Here is a 13363-nt window from a genome sequence, read left to right as displayed (position 1 = left end):
AATCCCTTGAATCTATTTTGTCACCTCCACTGTATTATCATAAGGGATTAGATTTAGGTCATACCTGAATGGTGTAGTGATTTTCCCTATTTTCTTTAATTTAAGCCTGAATTTGGTAATCAGGAACTCATGACCTGATTTCATTCCAGTCCCAAAGAAGGGCAATGCCAAAGAATGTTCACACTACTGTACAATTGCGTTCATTTCACATGCTACCAAAGTAACGCTCAAAATCCTTCAAGCTAGGCTTCAGCAATACATGAACTGAGAACTTCCAGATGTACAAGCTGGGCTTAGAAGAGGCAGAGGAACCAGAGATCAAATTGCCAACATGTGTTGATCATAGAGAAAGGAAGGGCTTGCCTTGTAGCTCAGCTGGTAAAGAAGCCACCTGCAGTGCAGGAGACTTGGGTCCGATCCCTGGGTTGGGAAGATTCCCTGGAGGAGGGCATGGCAACCCACTCCAATATTGCCAGGAGAATCCCCATGGACAGAGGAGCCTGAGAGTTGGACATGACTGAGAGACCAAGCACAGAACAGAAAAAGCAAGGGAATTCCAGGAAAACATCTACTTCTGCTTCACTGATTACACTAAAGCCTTTGATTGTGTGGATCACGGCAAACTGGAAAATTCTTAAAAAGATGGGAATACCAGACCACCTTAACTTGTCTTCTGAGAAACCTATATGCAGGTCAAGAAGCAACAGTTAGAACCAGACATGGAACAACGGACTGGTTCAAAATTGGCAAAGGAGTACATCTAGGTTATATATTGTCACTCTGCAGAGTACATCATGTGAAATGCCAGGCTGGATGAATCACAAGCTGTAATCACAATTGCTGGAAGAAATGTCAATAACCTCAGATATGCTAGTGATACCACTCTAATGGCAAAAGTGAAGAAGAACTAAAAAATTTCTTGATGAAGGTGAAAGGGGAGAGTGAAAAAGCTGGCTTAAAACTCAGCCTTCAAAAAACTAAGATCATGGCACACAGTCCTATCACTTCATGGCAAATAGAAGGGGGAAAAGTGAAAACAGTGACAGATTTTATTTTCTTAGACTCCTAAATCATGCTGACTGCAGCCGTGAAATTAAAAGATGTTTACTCCTTGGAAGGAAAGCTGTGACAAACCTGAACAGCATAATAAAAAGCAGAGACATCACTTTGCCAACAAAGATCTGTATAGTTAAACGTATGGTTTTTGCAGTAGTCATATGTGGATGTGAGAGTTGAACCATAAAGAAGGTTGAGCACCAAATAATGGATGCTTTTGAAATTGTGGTGCTGGAGAAGACTCTTGAGAGTCCTTGGACAGCAAGGAGACCCAACCAGTCCATCTTAAAGGAAATCAGTCCTGAATATTCATTGGAAGGACTGATGCTAAAACTCCAATACTTTGGCCGCCTGATGCAAAGAGCTGACTCTTTGGAAAATACCCTGATACTGGGAAAGATTGAAGGGAAAAGGAGAAAGGGGGCAACAGAGGATGAGATGGTAATATAGCATCACCAATTCAGTGGACATAAATTTGAACAAACTTTGGGAAAGACTGAAGGACAGGGAGGCCTGCTGTGCTACAGTCCTGCTGTGCTGGGTGGCAAAGAGTCGGACACGACTTAGTGACTGAAGAGCAACAAAGCTGTGATGATACTACTGTAAGACTCTCAGCTGGCTTTGGCCAAACAGTGCGTTAACAGTAGAGGTGTTCAAAAGCAGCGTTAGGGTGGATCTGTTTAGAGTTTGTTAGGCTGTCTAAACCTAGTTGGTGAGAGAAAAATCCTTCAGAGACCATTTGGTGTGTTCTCTTTCTTTTGGTCCTTAAGACTCCTCATCCAGCTTAGCAAGAGGTTTCTGTCCTGGTCTTGATCGTAACCAGAGAAAGTGGGAGACTTTGGTATCTGGAAGATTACACAAAAGCATGAAATAAATACTTGGGCTAGCATTTTAATCCATCTGTGGAGGCTATTTATCAGTTATGCACTATTTTGTTAATTCAGCAAATATTTTGGTTTTCTATTCTGCGCTTAGATACTGCTTCTAGATACTGAGTGAACAAGACGTGCAGAGTTCCTGTTTTTATGGGGCTTATACTCTGCTATTGGGAGATAAATAGCAAACATGTAACCAAATTATTTCAAATAATAATGAGTGCTACACAGAAAGTGAGATGGAATATAGGATAGAGAGTACCTGACTAGGGCATGCACAAGGGGCTGTTCCCCTCACTTAGTGATGTATGCCCCTGAGGAGAATTCCAGCTAAACAATAAGGAGATAGCCATGTGGCTAACTTGGGAGAAGAGTGTTGCAGGTATGAAAAAAGTACAGAAGTGCTAACATTTCCAAGGGACAGAAAGAAAGCCAGAGTGGCTGAAGTATAGTGAACAGAGAGAGAAAATGGGTAGAGGTAGATAAGAGCCATAACTCACAGGGCTGGGAAAATAAATTTGAATTAGAGTTGATTTTTTTTTTTTAAACTGTCATAGAAAGCCACCGAAGGGCTTTTATTCAGAGACTTGAAATCATCTTAAACATGCTTTTAACATAAGATAGCTCTGGCTCTTGCCTGGACTAATTCTAAGATCTTGCAGTGGTAGAGGGGAGAGGTGATAGTGGATTGGGATTGGCAGTGTAGCTGTGGGGTTGAGCAGTGGTTGATTTGGGGTTAGGTCTTGAGACAGAATGCTCCAGAGTGGGGCAAAGAGAGGAATCAAGGATGAGCTAGGGTTTGGGGCCTGAGTAGTTGGGCGGATGGTGGTGCAATTTACTGAGGAAGGCGTGGGGGTGGAATGCATTCTGGCCATGGTAAATTTGCAGAACGTGGAAGTCATCCAGGTGACAGTGGCGATGAGAAATCTGGACCTTACGAGACTGAAGTGTCAGGAGGGAACCAGAGCTGGAGATAGAAATCTGGGAGCCATTGGCATAAGGATCATATTTCAAGTCACAGGACTGGTATGACCACTCTCCCAGACTAAGGAGAACATTCCTGGAGGAGAAGAGGAAGTGGCCAAGGACAGAGCATTGGGCAGAACTTGGAGTGTTTCAGGAGGGAGGGGGTTAACCGAGTAAATGCTGCTGAGACTGAGGAAGAAAAAGCTAGTGGACTGGTTATTATTACTCATTATTTAGGCATTTTAGTCATTTGTCTGGGCTGTCGTCTAAGAAACCGCAGAGACAAACAGAGGATTTACAAATAGCATAGAGCTCTTATTTTCCTGTCTCTTAAGTGGACCTTGAACTTCTATAGGTATTTAGGTAATACTGTAGGTATTCAAGGTGAACTGGTTACTGTATGTAAAGGTTCATGTTCTGTCTGCAAGAAGGGTATTCATTAAGATTTCTGAGATTTTTTCAAAAGCTTTAAGCAGTTTTCAAGCCCATAATAGGGCTTTTAGGGGAAGATTTTGATTTACTCTATTTCATAGTTGAAATTTGCCCCGTTATATGCAATTCACCAGGGATGTTGTTAATAGAGCCTAGATTTCTCTTCAAACAGTTTAGTCTGAACCAGTTTCTAGGACCCCTCTTTATAGATAATCCTTCCTTCATTTAATGGCTTCCTGTATTTAAAAGGTAGTCTCTTTTAGCTAAGACTATTCAGGTTATAAGTGACTCAGCTGCTGTTTACAAGTTTAATGTCCATTTTAAAATAGGTTGTTAACATTGAAAAACCTACTCTACTTCCGTCATCAGTGATGCTAATTCACTTCTCCTCTACTTCAGTGTGTGAAGATGTCAGTCAGTTCTGTTGACTCCTTCTTTTCTTGTCCCCAGAGGTGACCAGTCCCGGAAGAGAGCTGGGGATGAGTTGACTTATAGTAAGTAATGATGCTCTTTACACCTTTGATGGTTTTGTGATATAAAGTAGCCACTGGCTATAGTGATATCCACAGAGTTCCTGATGGTGGTCTCCAAGGGCGCTGGGTATGGTCAGGGTCAGACTGTTCTATAAGCCGTGGCAGCTCTGAAGCCCAGTTGCTGGTGGCACTTCTAAGGCAGTTGTCAAGAGGCTGCCAGTTCTTTCGTCTCCGCTAGAATGAGATAAGTGTCCAGACTCAGTTCTGGGTGATATGGTCCTCTTTCTCGTCATTCACAGCCACATGGTTTTGAGGTTTTTTTTCCCTGATCTACTTTTGGGAGAGGGGTGAGAAGTATGTATTACATAAGCAGATTTCTGCTATTATCAGATGCTGGCTGCTGTTGATACTTCTCCCTTTTCCAATGTTTTTTGTTTTTTGTTTTTTTTTTTTTCCAGACAGCTCATCAGCCTGTGCAAGTTCCAGAGGGTACAGATAGTGAATGTATTGAATGTACTTTACTTCCTGAAAAGAGGACACTGGAGCTGCAGAGACTGTGTTCAGAGCACAGCGGGGGTCCCGCAGACACTCAGGAGCCGTGTCACCAAGCTGTTCTTGGAAGAGGATGCTGGACTTCTTACTTTGGTTTGTAATTTAAAAAAAAACAAAACAAAACAAAACTAACAAAAACAAAACAGTTGCTGCTAGACTTGGGGATGATTTTGAAATGGGACAATCTTCTAATGAGTTTATCTACAGATTCCGCGAGGAACACACATCATGAAGAGTGACCATTGCTAAGTGAGATCCGGCAGCCAAAATCAGCAGCTTCCTCCAAAAAATACAAGAGCAGAAGAATTTTTTTAAAGCACTTGTTTTGTTCATTTGTGGACTTAGCACTTTGGCATATTGGTTTCACACATCAAGATGTCTTTTGCTTTAAAATCAAGCAGATCATTACAAAATACAGTATTTTTCGCCCATAACCAAAACGACCCCCTTAAAAAAAAAAAAAGAGTTGGTCTTTGTTTAGCATTAGAAAGTCTTGTTACAGGAAAATGCTAACTCTGCTTTCAATATAACTCCTCCCCTCCCCCCACCCCCATCAGTTCACAACTCTTTTCTACTCTGTGCCTTGAGCTTTGTGCACTTTGCAGCTCTGTGACCATGTTGTCAAACTCACAAATACTTCCCAAAAAAGCTGATGGTATTACAGTCTGACCCGCCAAGATGTTGGGTATGACTTCATAGCAGGACGCTGAAATCAGTGGGGAAAGAGAAATATGTTGCACACGGGTCAGATTTCCCCCTGCCTCGCAGTGGTGTTTTCTTGTTAAATGTTGGGGACCAACTCTTGTAGAACATTTCCATTCCTCTGTCATTTAACAGGCTCTCCCCAGCTGCTGTAGTGTTGGCATTATGCTAGCTTAGGGTTGGGCAGTACTTTAGCACTAAAGCTCCCTTTTTAATACTGTTGAGAATTACCCAGTGGTCAAAGCTGGTTCCTATGATGCTCTAGGAAGCAGATATGGTTATTAAATCCAAACATAATCTATAGTTTGGTTTTCCTGATCAGTCTCATTTTAAATGGGTGAGATAAGTACTTTAAAAAGTCTGCAGTCTGTATCTTTTAAAAGATTATATTCAAGGGTCATAGAGAAGAAGTAGCGCTGCTGTTTTAAGGCTCCCTTCTGGCCCTGGCCAAGCTAGATTTTCTGTTTCCATACACTCACAGTGCTATTTAGTTCCTTATAAAAGACTCTGAAGCTTACCCTATTGATTTTGAAAGGCAAAGGAAAATAGATGCAAGAAGGGGAAAATGTTTTTCTTATCAGTTTTGTTTAAATCTAAATCGAGCACATGCTTGACTCTCTTTGGCTTTGTTGGCTATGTCAGACCAATTTATCTCTTCAGAGGACTAGAGGCAAAAAAAGAAGACATACCAGGGATACTGACGATCACACTTGTGATTTGCAGGTTGTTCATAGAATTGCCTCTGCCAGTTCACTTGGTCCTTTTGTGGAGAGCAGGCTTGGGGTGAGTTCGAAGTGTAGTGTTAGGAGCAAGTCAAGTCATCGAATAGAAATCCTCTATTTGTAAAATTAGTATTCAGAGAACCCAAAGTTGAAGGTTGTCAGATTTATTTTTTTAAGTACTTATCAACCAGAGTTGGTAGATTTTGAGGAGGACTTTAACATGTGCTCCTTTAATGCCGTGAGCATTTTGGATTGTATTGATAAACACTGAATTACTGTTAAGACTATTAACAGGCTCTCATTGTGCCCTGTACGGTTTGATTTGCCACATCAGAACATTCTAATGTCAAGGAAGAATTCTCTTTTATCATGAAGTTCAAATTTTACTTTACTCAGAGGAATGCTTGCTGCAGGCTTATAAATATAACACCTGCAACCAAATTCTCTCAAGTAGTTTTAATAATAATATTTCTGAAAAGGAATGAAGTTGGAATGTTTCATTAAATGTGGATGAATTCTTCATTATCCTAGTAATGTACCCAAATGCTTTTTCTGGGAAGGAAGTATTCTTTGGCCAACAACAGCACCTCCCCTATAAAAGCATCACGTTAAGATATGAATTGGCATTAAAATCTTTGGATGCTTTTTGCATTGTTTAGTTCATGGGGGAATATTTTGTATTGTCTTCTTTTTATTATTGTGTGTGTGTTAACAAAGTGGGCAGAGTAAAGTTTGCAGAATTTAGTCTCTCTGTAAATTTTTGCACAGTGGCTGCAGCTCGCTATGGGTGAGGGCTTAGCGGTGCAAAGCTGTGATTGGAAGGCACTGGAGGAACGCCTTCTCCCAGTGCATTCAACCTGGTTCTTACTCATCTTAGCCTTTTGAGGTATACTGCAGTATGAAGAATTTATTTCTTTAACTCAGTATTGACCTTGCTCATTTGGGATTCTTAACAAAATTCTTAGTCTGCAGTGAAGAAGTAAGAAATGCCTCCATTTTGTATTGACTAACACTGTCTGCCTAAAAGTATTTCCTTCACGTGTTCACTTGTATTTTTGCCAGTACAGTATGTAATTTACACACCATAGTTAAACACTGGCTTTTTATGGGGCCCAAATCATCAAAGGCAGAAAATTGTAAAGCAGGTTGATCGTCTCATGAGTCAACACATGTAGTTGATTTGCCAAACGGACTAGTGTATACATGCAGCCTGAATCTGGACCCTCCAGAGAAAGCCATTTCACTCACTTTGGAATGGTGACACTTAGCATCAGTAGATGATCGTTGTTTGGAGAGGGTACTTATTTTACAGTTGGGATTAAGCTTCAGTATGTGTCGTCTCATATCCTTCTCTAGTCGCAGCTGCACCCTAACCTGACTGCTGTGTTCTGTGGGGCAGAGAGCAAAGCCTGGTCTTGTGACTCTTCATCTGCTAGTTCTTAGATAGGAGTTAGTGAAAAGAGTCTAATACCTGGGCGCATGAGTTGTGCATTATTGAATTTTGTGGAAAAGTGACTTTTTTCCCTGTCCCTTTTACGAGTTGGAGGCGGTTCCCCTCCCTTCCTTCGGGGTGCGGGATGAAAGTCAGTGTGTGGGTAGGTGAGCTTGCAGAAGAGTGGGCTGTGGCGCTAACGCTGCACGCGCGTGTCTCCCCGGTGCCACAGCCCTGTGGCGCTGCCACTCCTCTTGCTGCATGCCATGCTTTCTGTCAGGTTGCAAATTTGCACACACAAAGAATTCCTCAGGAAGAGTTTGCACATGCATCACCTCACTATAATATTCTGTACCGGCCAAACAAGGGATTTGAAAGTTTTTCAGCACAAAAGGAGAACTTCAGAGTGATGGTCTGTGCACACGTACAAACAAAGGTAATGGTGATCTCGCAAACACAGTTGGTTTCCGGAGCTAAGTGAGCAGGAGCACTTGTGTCGTAGTATTTAAAGAAGCTGTTGACTCCTAGGGTCACCCTTCCGATCTCGTCTTCTCATTGAGACTGGCTCTGTTTTCTTCTCTGTGTTTTTTCTTTTTTATTGCAGTTTATTATTTCCATGATTATTACATGAGGCATTACCCTTGAGCTAAAATTCAGTTGTCCAATAAGCAGCTAGTATTAGATAACATTGTTCTATGAATATACACTAACAAAACAGAACCCCTGCATTAGTTTTCCAGTCATTGTTTGGATGTTTGGTTTTTTGTTTTTTTTTTTTAATGGTATCTCAGAGCTTCAGAGTATTACGTTGACTTTAATCCACTTCAGACCACTTAATGGGAGTTTAAAATTTAAGATCAGAATATGAATCCCTTGACATACACCTAGAAGAGATTTATAAGGACCTTTTTAGTTGTGATTACTCTTTTCAATAAGATGGCATAAGATGAAATTTTATGTTTATCAGAAGTTAAAACACAGGTCATAGGTATGCATGGAGAAATGGCTTTCCCGTTATTTTCCTTACCGAGTTGAAATTTGCCCCAGTTTCTGGCCACCAGGATCTATGAAAGGACCTTTGTTCTTTTCAAGGGAAATGATTCCTCCTCTATTCCCACTGTTCATTAACTAAGTCATTGACACTTTCCCATGTCCACTGGCCAAGACCTCATTTCAAAGCTCTTTCCAGAGCCAAGTGGCACACATACCTATACTATTTCTGCTTATGTTGGTGGAGTGGCTGTGGGAGAATTAAAATGCTAATCAGAAGTAGGTACATTCTTATAGGACCGTAGGGTGTATTGTACTCCTGCTGATTGGAAATTATCTTCATTTCTAGTTGGATTGCATTGTTTAGAAATGCAGTGTGTTATTGGCTTATAATTCTGGGAAATTGATAGTGTGGCTCTGAGGTGAATTCTGTGGTTTGAAAAAATAAATATTTTGTATTGGTTCTCAAATGTCCTTTCAATGTTGTGACTATGTACTAAATGCAATAAGACTGTGGCTGTTGTCTTCAAAGGGTATGTCTTGTTCAACAGTTGGCAATTTCATTGCTCTCATTGGCCCTGTTTTGTCAATATTACAGCCATGCAATTCAGGAGTTGTTGTTCAGATGTGATGTTGTGGGGAGCTATGACTGGAGACAGAAATGCTTGAGAGTAAATGGGAGGCCAAATGCAGACAAAAGGCTTCTGCCACCCACCAGCATAGCCAGAGCAAGGATGAAGCAATGAAGTCTAGTTCCTGGTGGTCCTTGTTTGTCAGAAAGCATGGTGGAGCTTAGAACAGGGTGTTCTGTACATCAGCTCTTTTATGAATCCAAGATGAACAAAATGGTGGATGAAACTCTTATTGACTGGGGATTCAGAGCCACTGACTTTGGCTCTGACCTTTAATTCTTGATGGATTTTGAATCACTCCTTCTGTATTAGGGTGTATACCGTCACTCTAAAACATTGTGGTTAATGAAATAAATTTTGTACAGATGTCCTTGGCCTTGTTATGTTGAAACCTGGTTTACTGGAACTTTGTTTTAATACAGAATATATGGTTTTGCTTATAGTACATTCATGATGCTTCCTAAATGATAATGACACTCCGTATTCTACCACGTTCATTAGCCTGCAGCGTGAGTGGCCATCCTGACCTCTACACCAGTGTGAGTGTGTGTATGTGATGATGGTGATCAGTGATGACCAAATTGGAGTTATCTCAGGAATGCAAATTGGTTAATGTTAGGAAATCAATTAATGTGACTGACCCATCTATCAACAGATTAACGTGTGATCAGATTGTCTGAAAATCCAGAATATCTACAAGGCAGATTAGTAGCCTTGTGAGTTTATCAGGGTTGCTAGAACACAATTCATATGCAAATGTCGATTACATTTTCATGCAGCAACCACAAGCAGTAATGTCTGTAAATTTTTAAAATATTGTTAAGAAATAGAATTTATACTACGAACAGGAAAATCATAAAGTACCTAAAAATCGTAATAAAAGATGCATAAGCCTTTTAATGAGAAATTGATAATTTTTAAAAAGCACCTTTGTTGACATAAATAGACAATGGTTGGTAAGATCATCTCAGTCTCAACTCTTTCTCTGAATCTGATAGTAGATTAAAGTAATTACAACAAAAAAAATCCCAGCTGATCTCATAAAGAAGGTGAGATGTAAGGAGAGCTAGGATTACCAGAGTATGACCCTTACTGTGAAATACAGTGAGTGCTTAAAACACTGTGGAGTTGGCACAGAGGTGATAAGTAGATGAATGGACAGGAATAAAGAGCTCAGAAACTGACCCACTCATGTTCCAGAATCAAATTTTGTTAAAGGTAGTCATTGCAGATCAGTGAGGAGGAGGACAGATTATTTCTTAAATGGGGCTTTAGTAATTTTTCACAAAGGAAAAAAAGTGAATTGGACTTCAACCTTGCACCAGACAAAAAGTCAGTCCCAAGTGGATTAAAGATTTACTGGATTAAAGTTAAAATTGTAAAACTTAGAAGATGATATAGAAGAATATTTTTTATGACTTTAGGGGGAAGGGAAAAAGGTGCAAACCATTAGTTAAGAGAGAAATAATTTGGTTGCACTAATAGTTGTTTACCAAACATGCCACAGAATGAAAAAGTAAGGCCAAACTGGAACAAGATACAGATAACATGATATATACATAATTGTTAAAAAGCACCTGAATGTATATCAGTAAGAAAGCAACAACTCAAGAGAGAATTGGGCAAAAAGCACAAGTAGGCATTTCACAGAAAAAACAAAAATGGCCCATAAGCATGAAAAAATGTCCAGCCTTATCAGTAATCGGGAAACACACACTGAAACCATAAATAGCAGTTTCTAGTCCCCATATTCAGTTCAGTTCAGTCGCTCAGTCGTGTCTGACTCTTGGCGACCCCATGAATCGCAGCACACCAGGCCTCCCTGTCCATCACCAACTCCCGGAGTGCACTCAAACTCATGTCCATCGAGATGCCATCCAGCCATCTCATCCTCTGTCGTCCCCTTCTCCTCCTGTCCCCAATCCCTCCCAGCACCAAAGTCTTTTCCAATGAGTCAACTCTGCATGAGGTGGCCAAAGTACTGGAGTTTAAGCTTTAACATCAGTCCTTCCAGTGAACACCCAGGACTAATCTCCTTTAGAATGGACTGGTTGGATCTCCTTGCAGTCCAAGGGACTCTCAAGAGTCTTCTCCAGCACCACAGTTCAGAAGCATCAGCCACCTGTATTGGCAACAATTAAAAAGTCAGGAAGCCGGGGGAGGGATAAATTAGAAGCTTGGGATTAGCAAATGCAAACTGCTATATATAAAACAGATAAACAACAAGGCTCTACTGTGTAGCACATGGAACGTTATTCAGTGTCCTGGGGTTAACCATAGTGGAAACCAGCGTATGTATGTGTGACGGTCATTTTGCTGCACAGCAGAAATTAATGCAACATTGTCAGTCAACTACAATTTTAAAAGGGGGAGATGGGTCAGAAAATACTAAAAATTGCAGAGGTTGTGACAACAGGAACTTCATCTGCTACTCTGCGTGTAAATCAGTACTACCACTTTGGAAAATAGTATTGGCTAGTGAAGTTGAACATCAGGTATATCTTCCAGTTTTAGAGAAAATCACGTCAGATGTGAATACCCGGGAACCATGTACAGGAGTGGTCACAACAGCAGTGTTTGTAGTAACCAAAAAGGAAAAAAGAGCCAGCTACCCATCTACAGGGAAATGAAGAGATGAAATGTATGTGTGTGCATGGGATCTGTGTCGAGTCCTAAGTGCAGCACACAGCTTTGTGCATCAATCTGGGTAAGTCTCAGAAACCACATTGAGTTAAAAAGAAGCAAATCGAAAGTATAGTCAGCCTGATTATGTTTATATAAAATCATAACCAGGAAAAACAGTATATTGTATAGGGATTCATAAGTAGTAAAACTGTAAAGAGATTTATTAACATTTAAGACCATGGGGCTTCCCTGATAGCTCCTGGTTCAATTCCTGGGTTGGGAAAATGCTAGAGAAGGGATTGGCTACCCACTCCAGTATTCTTGGGCTTCCCTTGTGGCTCAGTTGGTAAAGAATCTGCCTGCAATGTGGGAGACCTGGGTTTGATCCCTGAGTTGGAAAGATCCCCTGGAGAAGAGAAAGGCTACCCACTCCAGTATTCTAGCCTGGAGAATTCCATGGATTGTATAGTCCATGGGGTCTCAAAGAATCGGACACAACTAAACGACTCACTTTTCAAGACCATGGTCTCCTTGAAGGTAGGGTAAAGGGGAAGTGAGAACAGAGAGGAACACTGGCTTATAAGCAGTTGAGAATTAGGAACATTTTGATCTTAGTAAACATGTCAGTTCTTGAATTAATATATAAATTCAGTGCAAAGCCAATCTAAACACCAAAAAGTATTTTAAGTATAAATAAAAATGTGTGAAAATATGAACAGATGAAAATCTTCATCGAAAGGGAGAAAAGAAGAGGAACTTACTGTACCAAAAACCACTTTTTTTACAATGGCAATTAAATGTTTACACTGTTGTCAAAAGACAAGTTAATGGAAGATGGTTTAAAATGGATTCAAATGCTTTAAAGCGTGTTAAAGGTGGGTATTTAAAATGGTTCTGATCATGACGGATTATTCAATGGAAGGTGCTGATACAGCTGGCAAAAATTCAGTCATACAGTTCACCAAAAAGAAATTCAAGATGGACTAAAAATGAACAGGTTAAAGTTATAAAAACTAGAAGACTGTACCATTTATATTTTCTTGAGGTGGGAGACGTTTGTTCTATGAATGTAAGCAATGGTCTGAAAACAGAACCCTGTGTAAATCAGTCACCCGACTACACTCTGTAGAGCACTGACCCAGCATTTGTACATACATATATATTTTTAAATTGTCTGTGTACTATACTAATACACGTAAGACAAAAAAATAGATGAGAAAAAAAATGAGGTGAAAATGTTTTAAAATACTTTTTGTGTGTATTGTGGTTAAAAAAGAAAAAACCCTTTACTCTTTCTGAAAAGTATAGTAAGAGCCATATTATTAAAAATGCTTCATTATTTTTGGAACTCCTAGTTTTAACACTTCACAATAAAAGCAATGTGTGATTCTAAGGTAAGTTTATTTTAATGCTAAGTTCTTATGGCTATTGTAGCTGGAAAAAAACAAACAAACCACTTCATTAAGACGTGGGTCCAGATGACTTGGCTTTCTGAGAAACAATACTGTTTTCAGTTCCATCTACTAGTCTTAAAGTGTTTGTTGAAATCTTTGTAATAAATTTCCATCTGTCTCACTGTTCCTAACTTGTTCTTGCTGAATAATTGTGAGTGTGGTATTTTTATTATTAACAAGTGGGTTCAAGACCTACTGACACTGCCTTTTGAATTTTAGTTCCCAAGTTTGAGTGTGCTCTTACAGGAGGTTTTATAGGTGACCGATTGTGGACAACACATTTTCGTAAAGCTGGAATCGTTTCTAGCCATTTTTGAGATGCTCTTAACATGAATTTCTTCAGAAAAAGTAGCAACTTTCTTTCTCATTATTAGTATAGCATCTTTACTTTGAAGGGTTGGATAAAGTCTGTCTTTTTTGTTTTTAAAGTACCTTCGTGATTGCATTATTGA

General features: G+C 40.0%; 1 protein-coding gene across 1 annotated transcript in view; it reads left to right on the top strand.

Annotated features, from left to right (window-relative positions):
- The window catches only part of CACUL1 (CDK2 associated cullin domain 1), a 73594-nt gene extending 60557 nt beyond the window's left edge, over positions 1 to 13037 (top strand). Inside the window, exons 8-9 of the mRNA XM_004020224.6 lie at positions 3780 to 3823; positions 4261 to 13037. Of these exons, the coding sequence (XP_004020273.1) occupies positions 3780 to 3823; positions 4261 to 4301 (85 nt within the window). The 3' untranslated portion in view covers positions 4302 to 13037. The remainder of the gene's footprint in view (positions 1 to 3779; positions 3824 to 4260) is intronic.
- The last annotated feature ends 326 nt before the right edge of the window (positions 13038 to 13363 follow it).

Source organism: Ovis aries, chromosome 22 (genome assembly GCF_016772045.2).
Source record: "Ovis aries strain OAR_USU_Benz2616 breed Rambouillet chromosome 22, ARS-UI_Ramb_v3.0, whole genome shotgun sequence".
NCBI classification, from domain to species: domain Eukaryota; kingdom Metazoa; phylum Chordata; class Mammalia; order Artiodactyla; family Bovidae; genus Ovis; species Ovis aries.
This window is presented reverse-complemented; position numbering and strand designations above follow the sequence as displayed.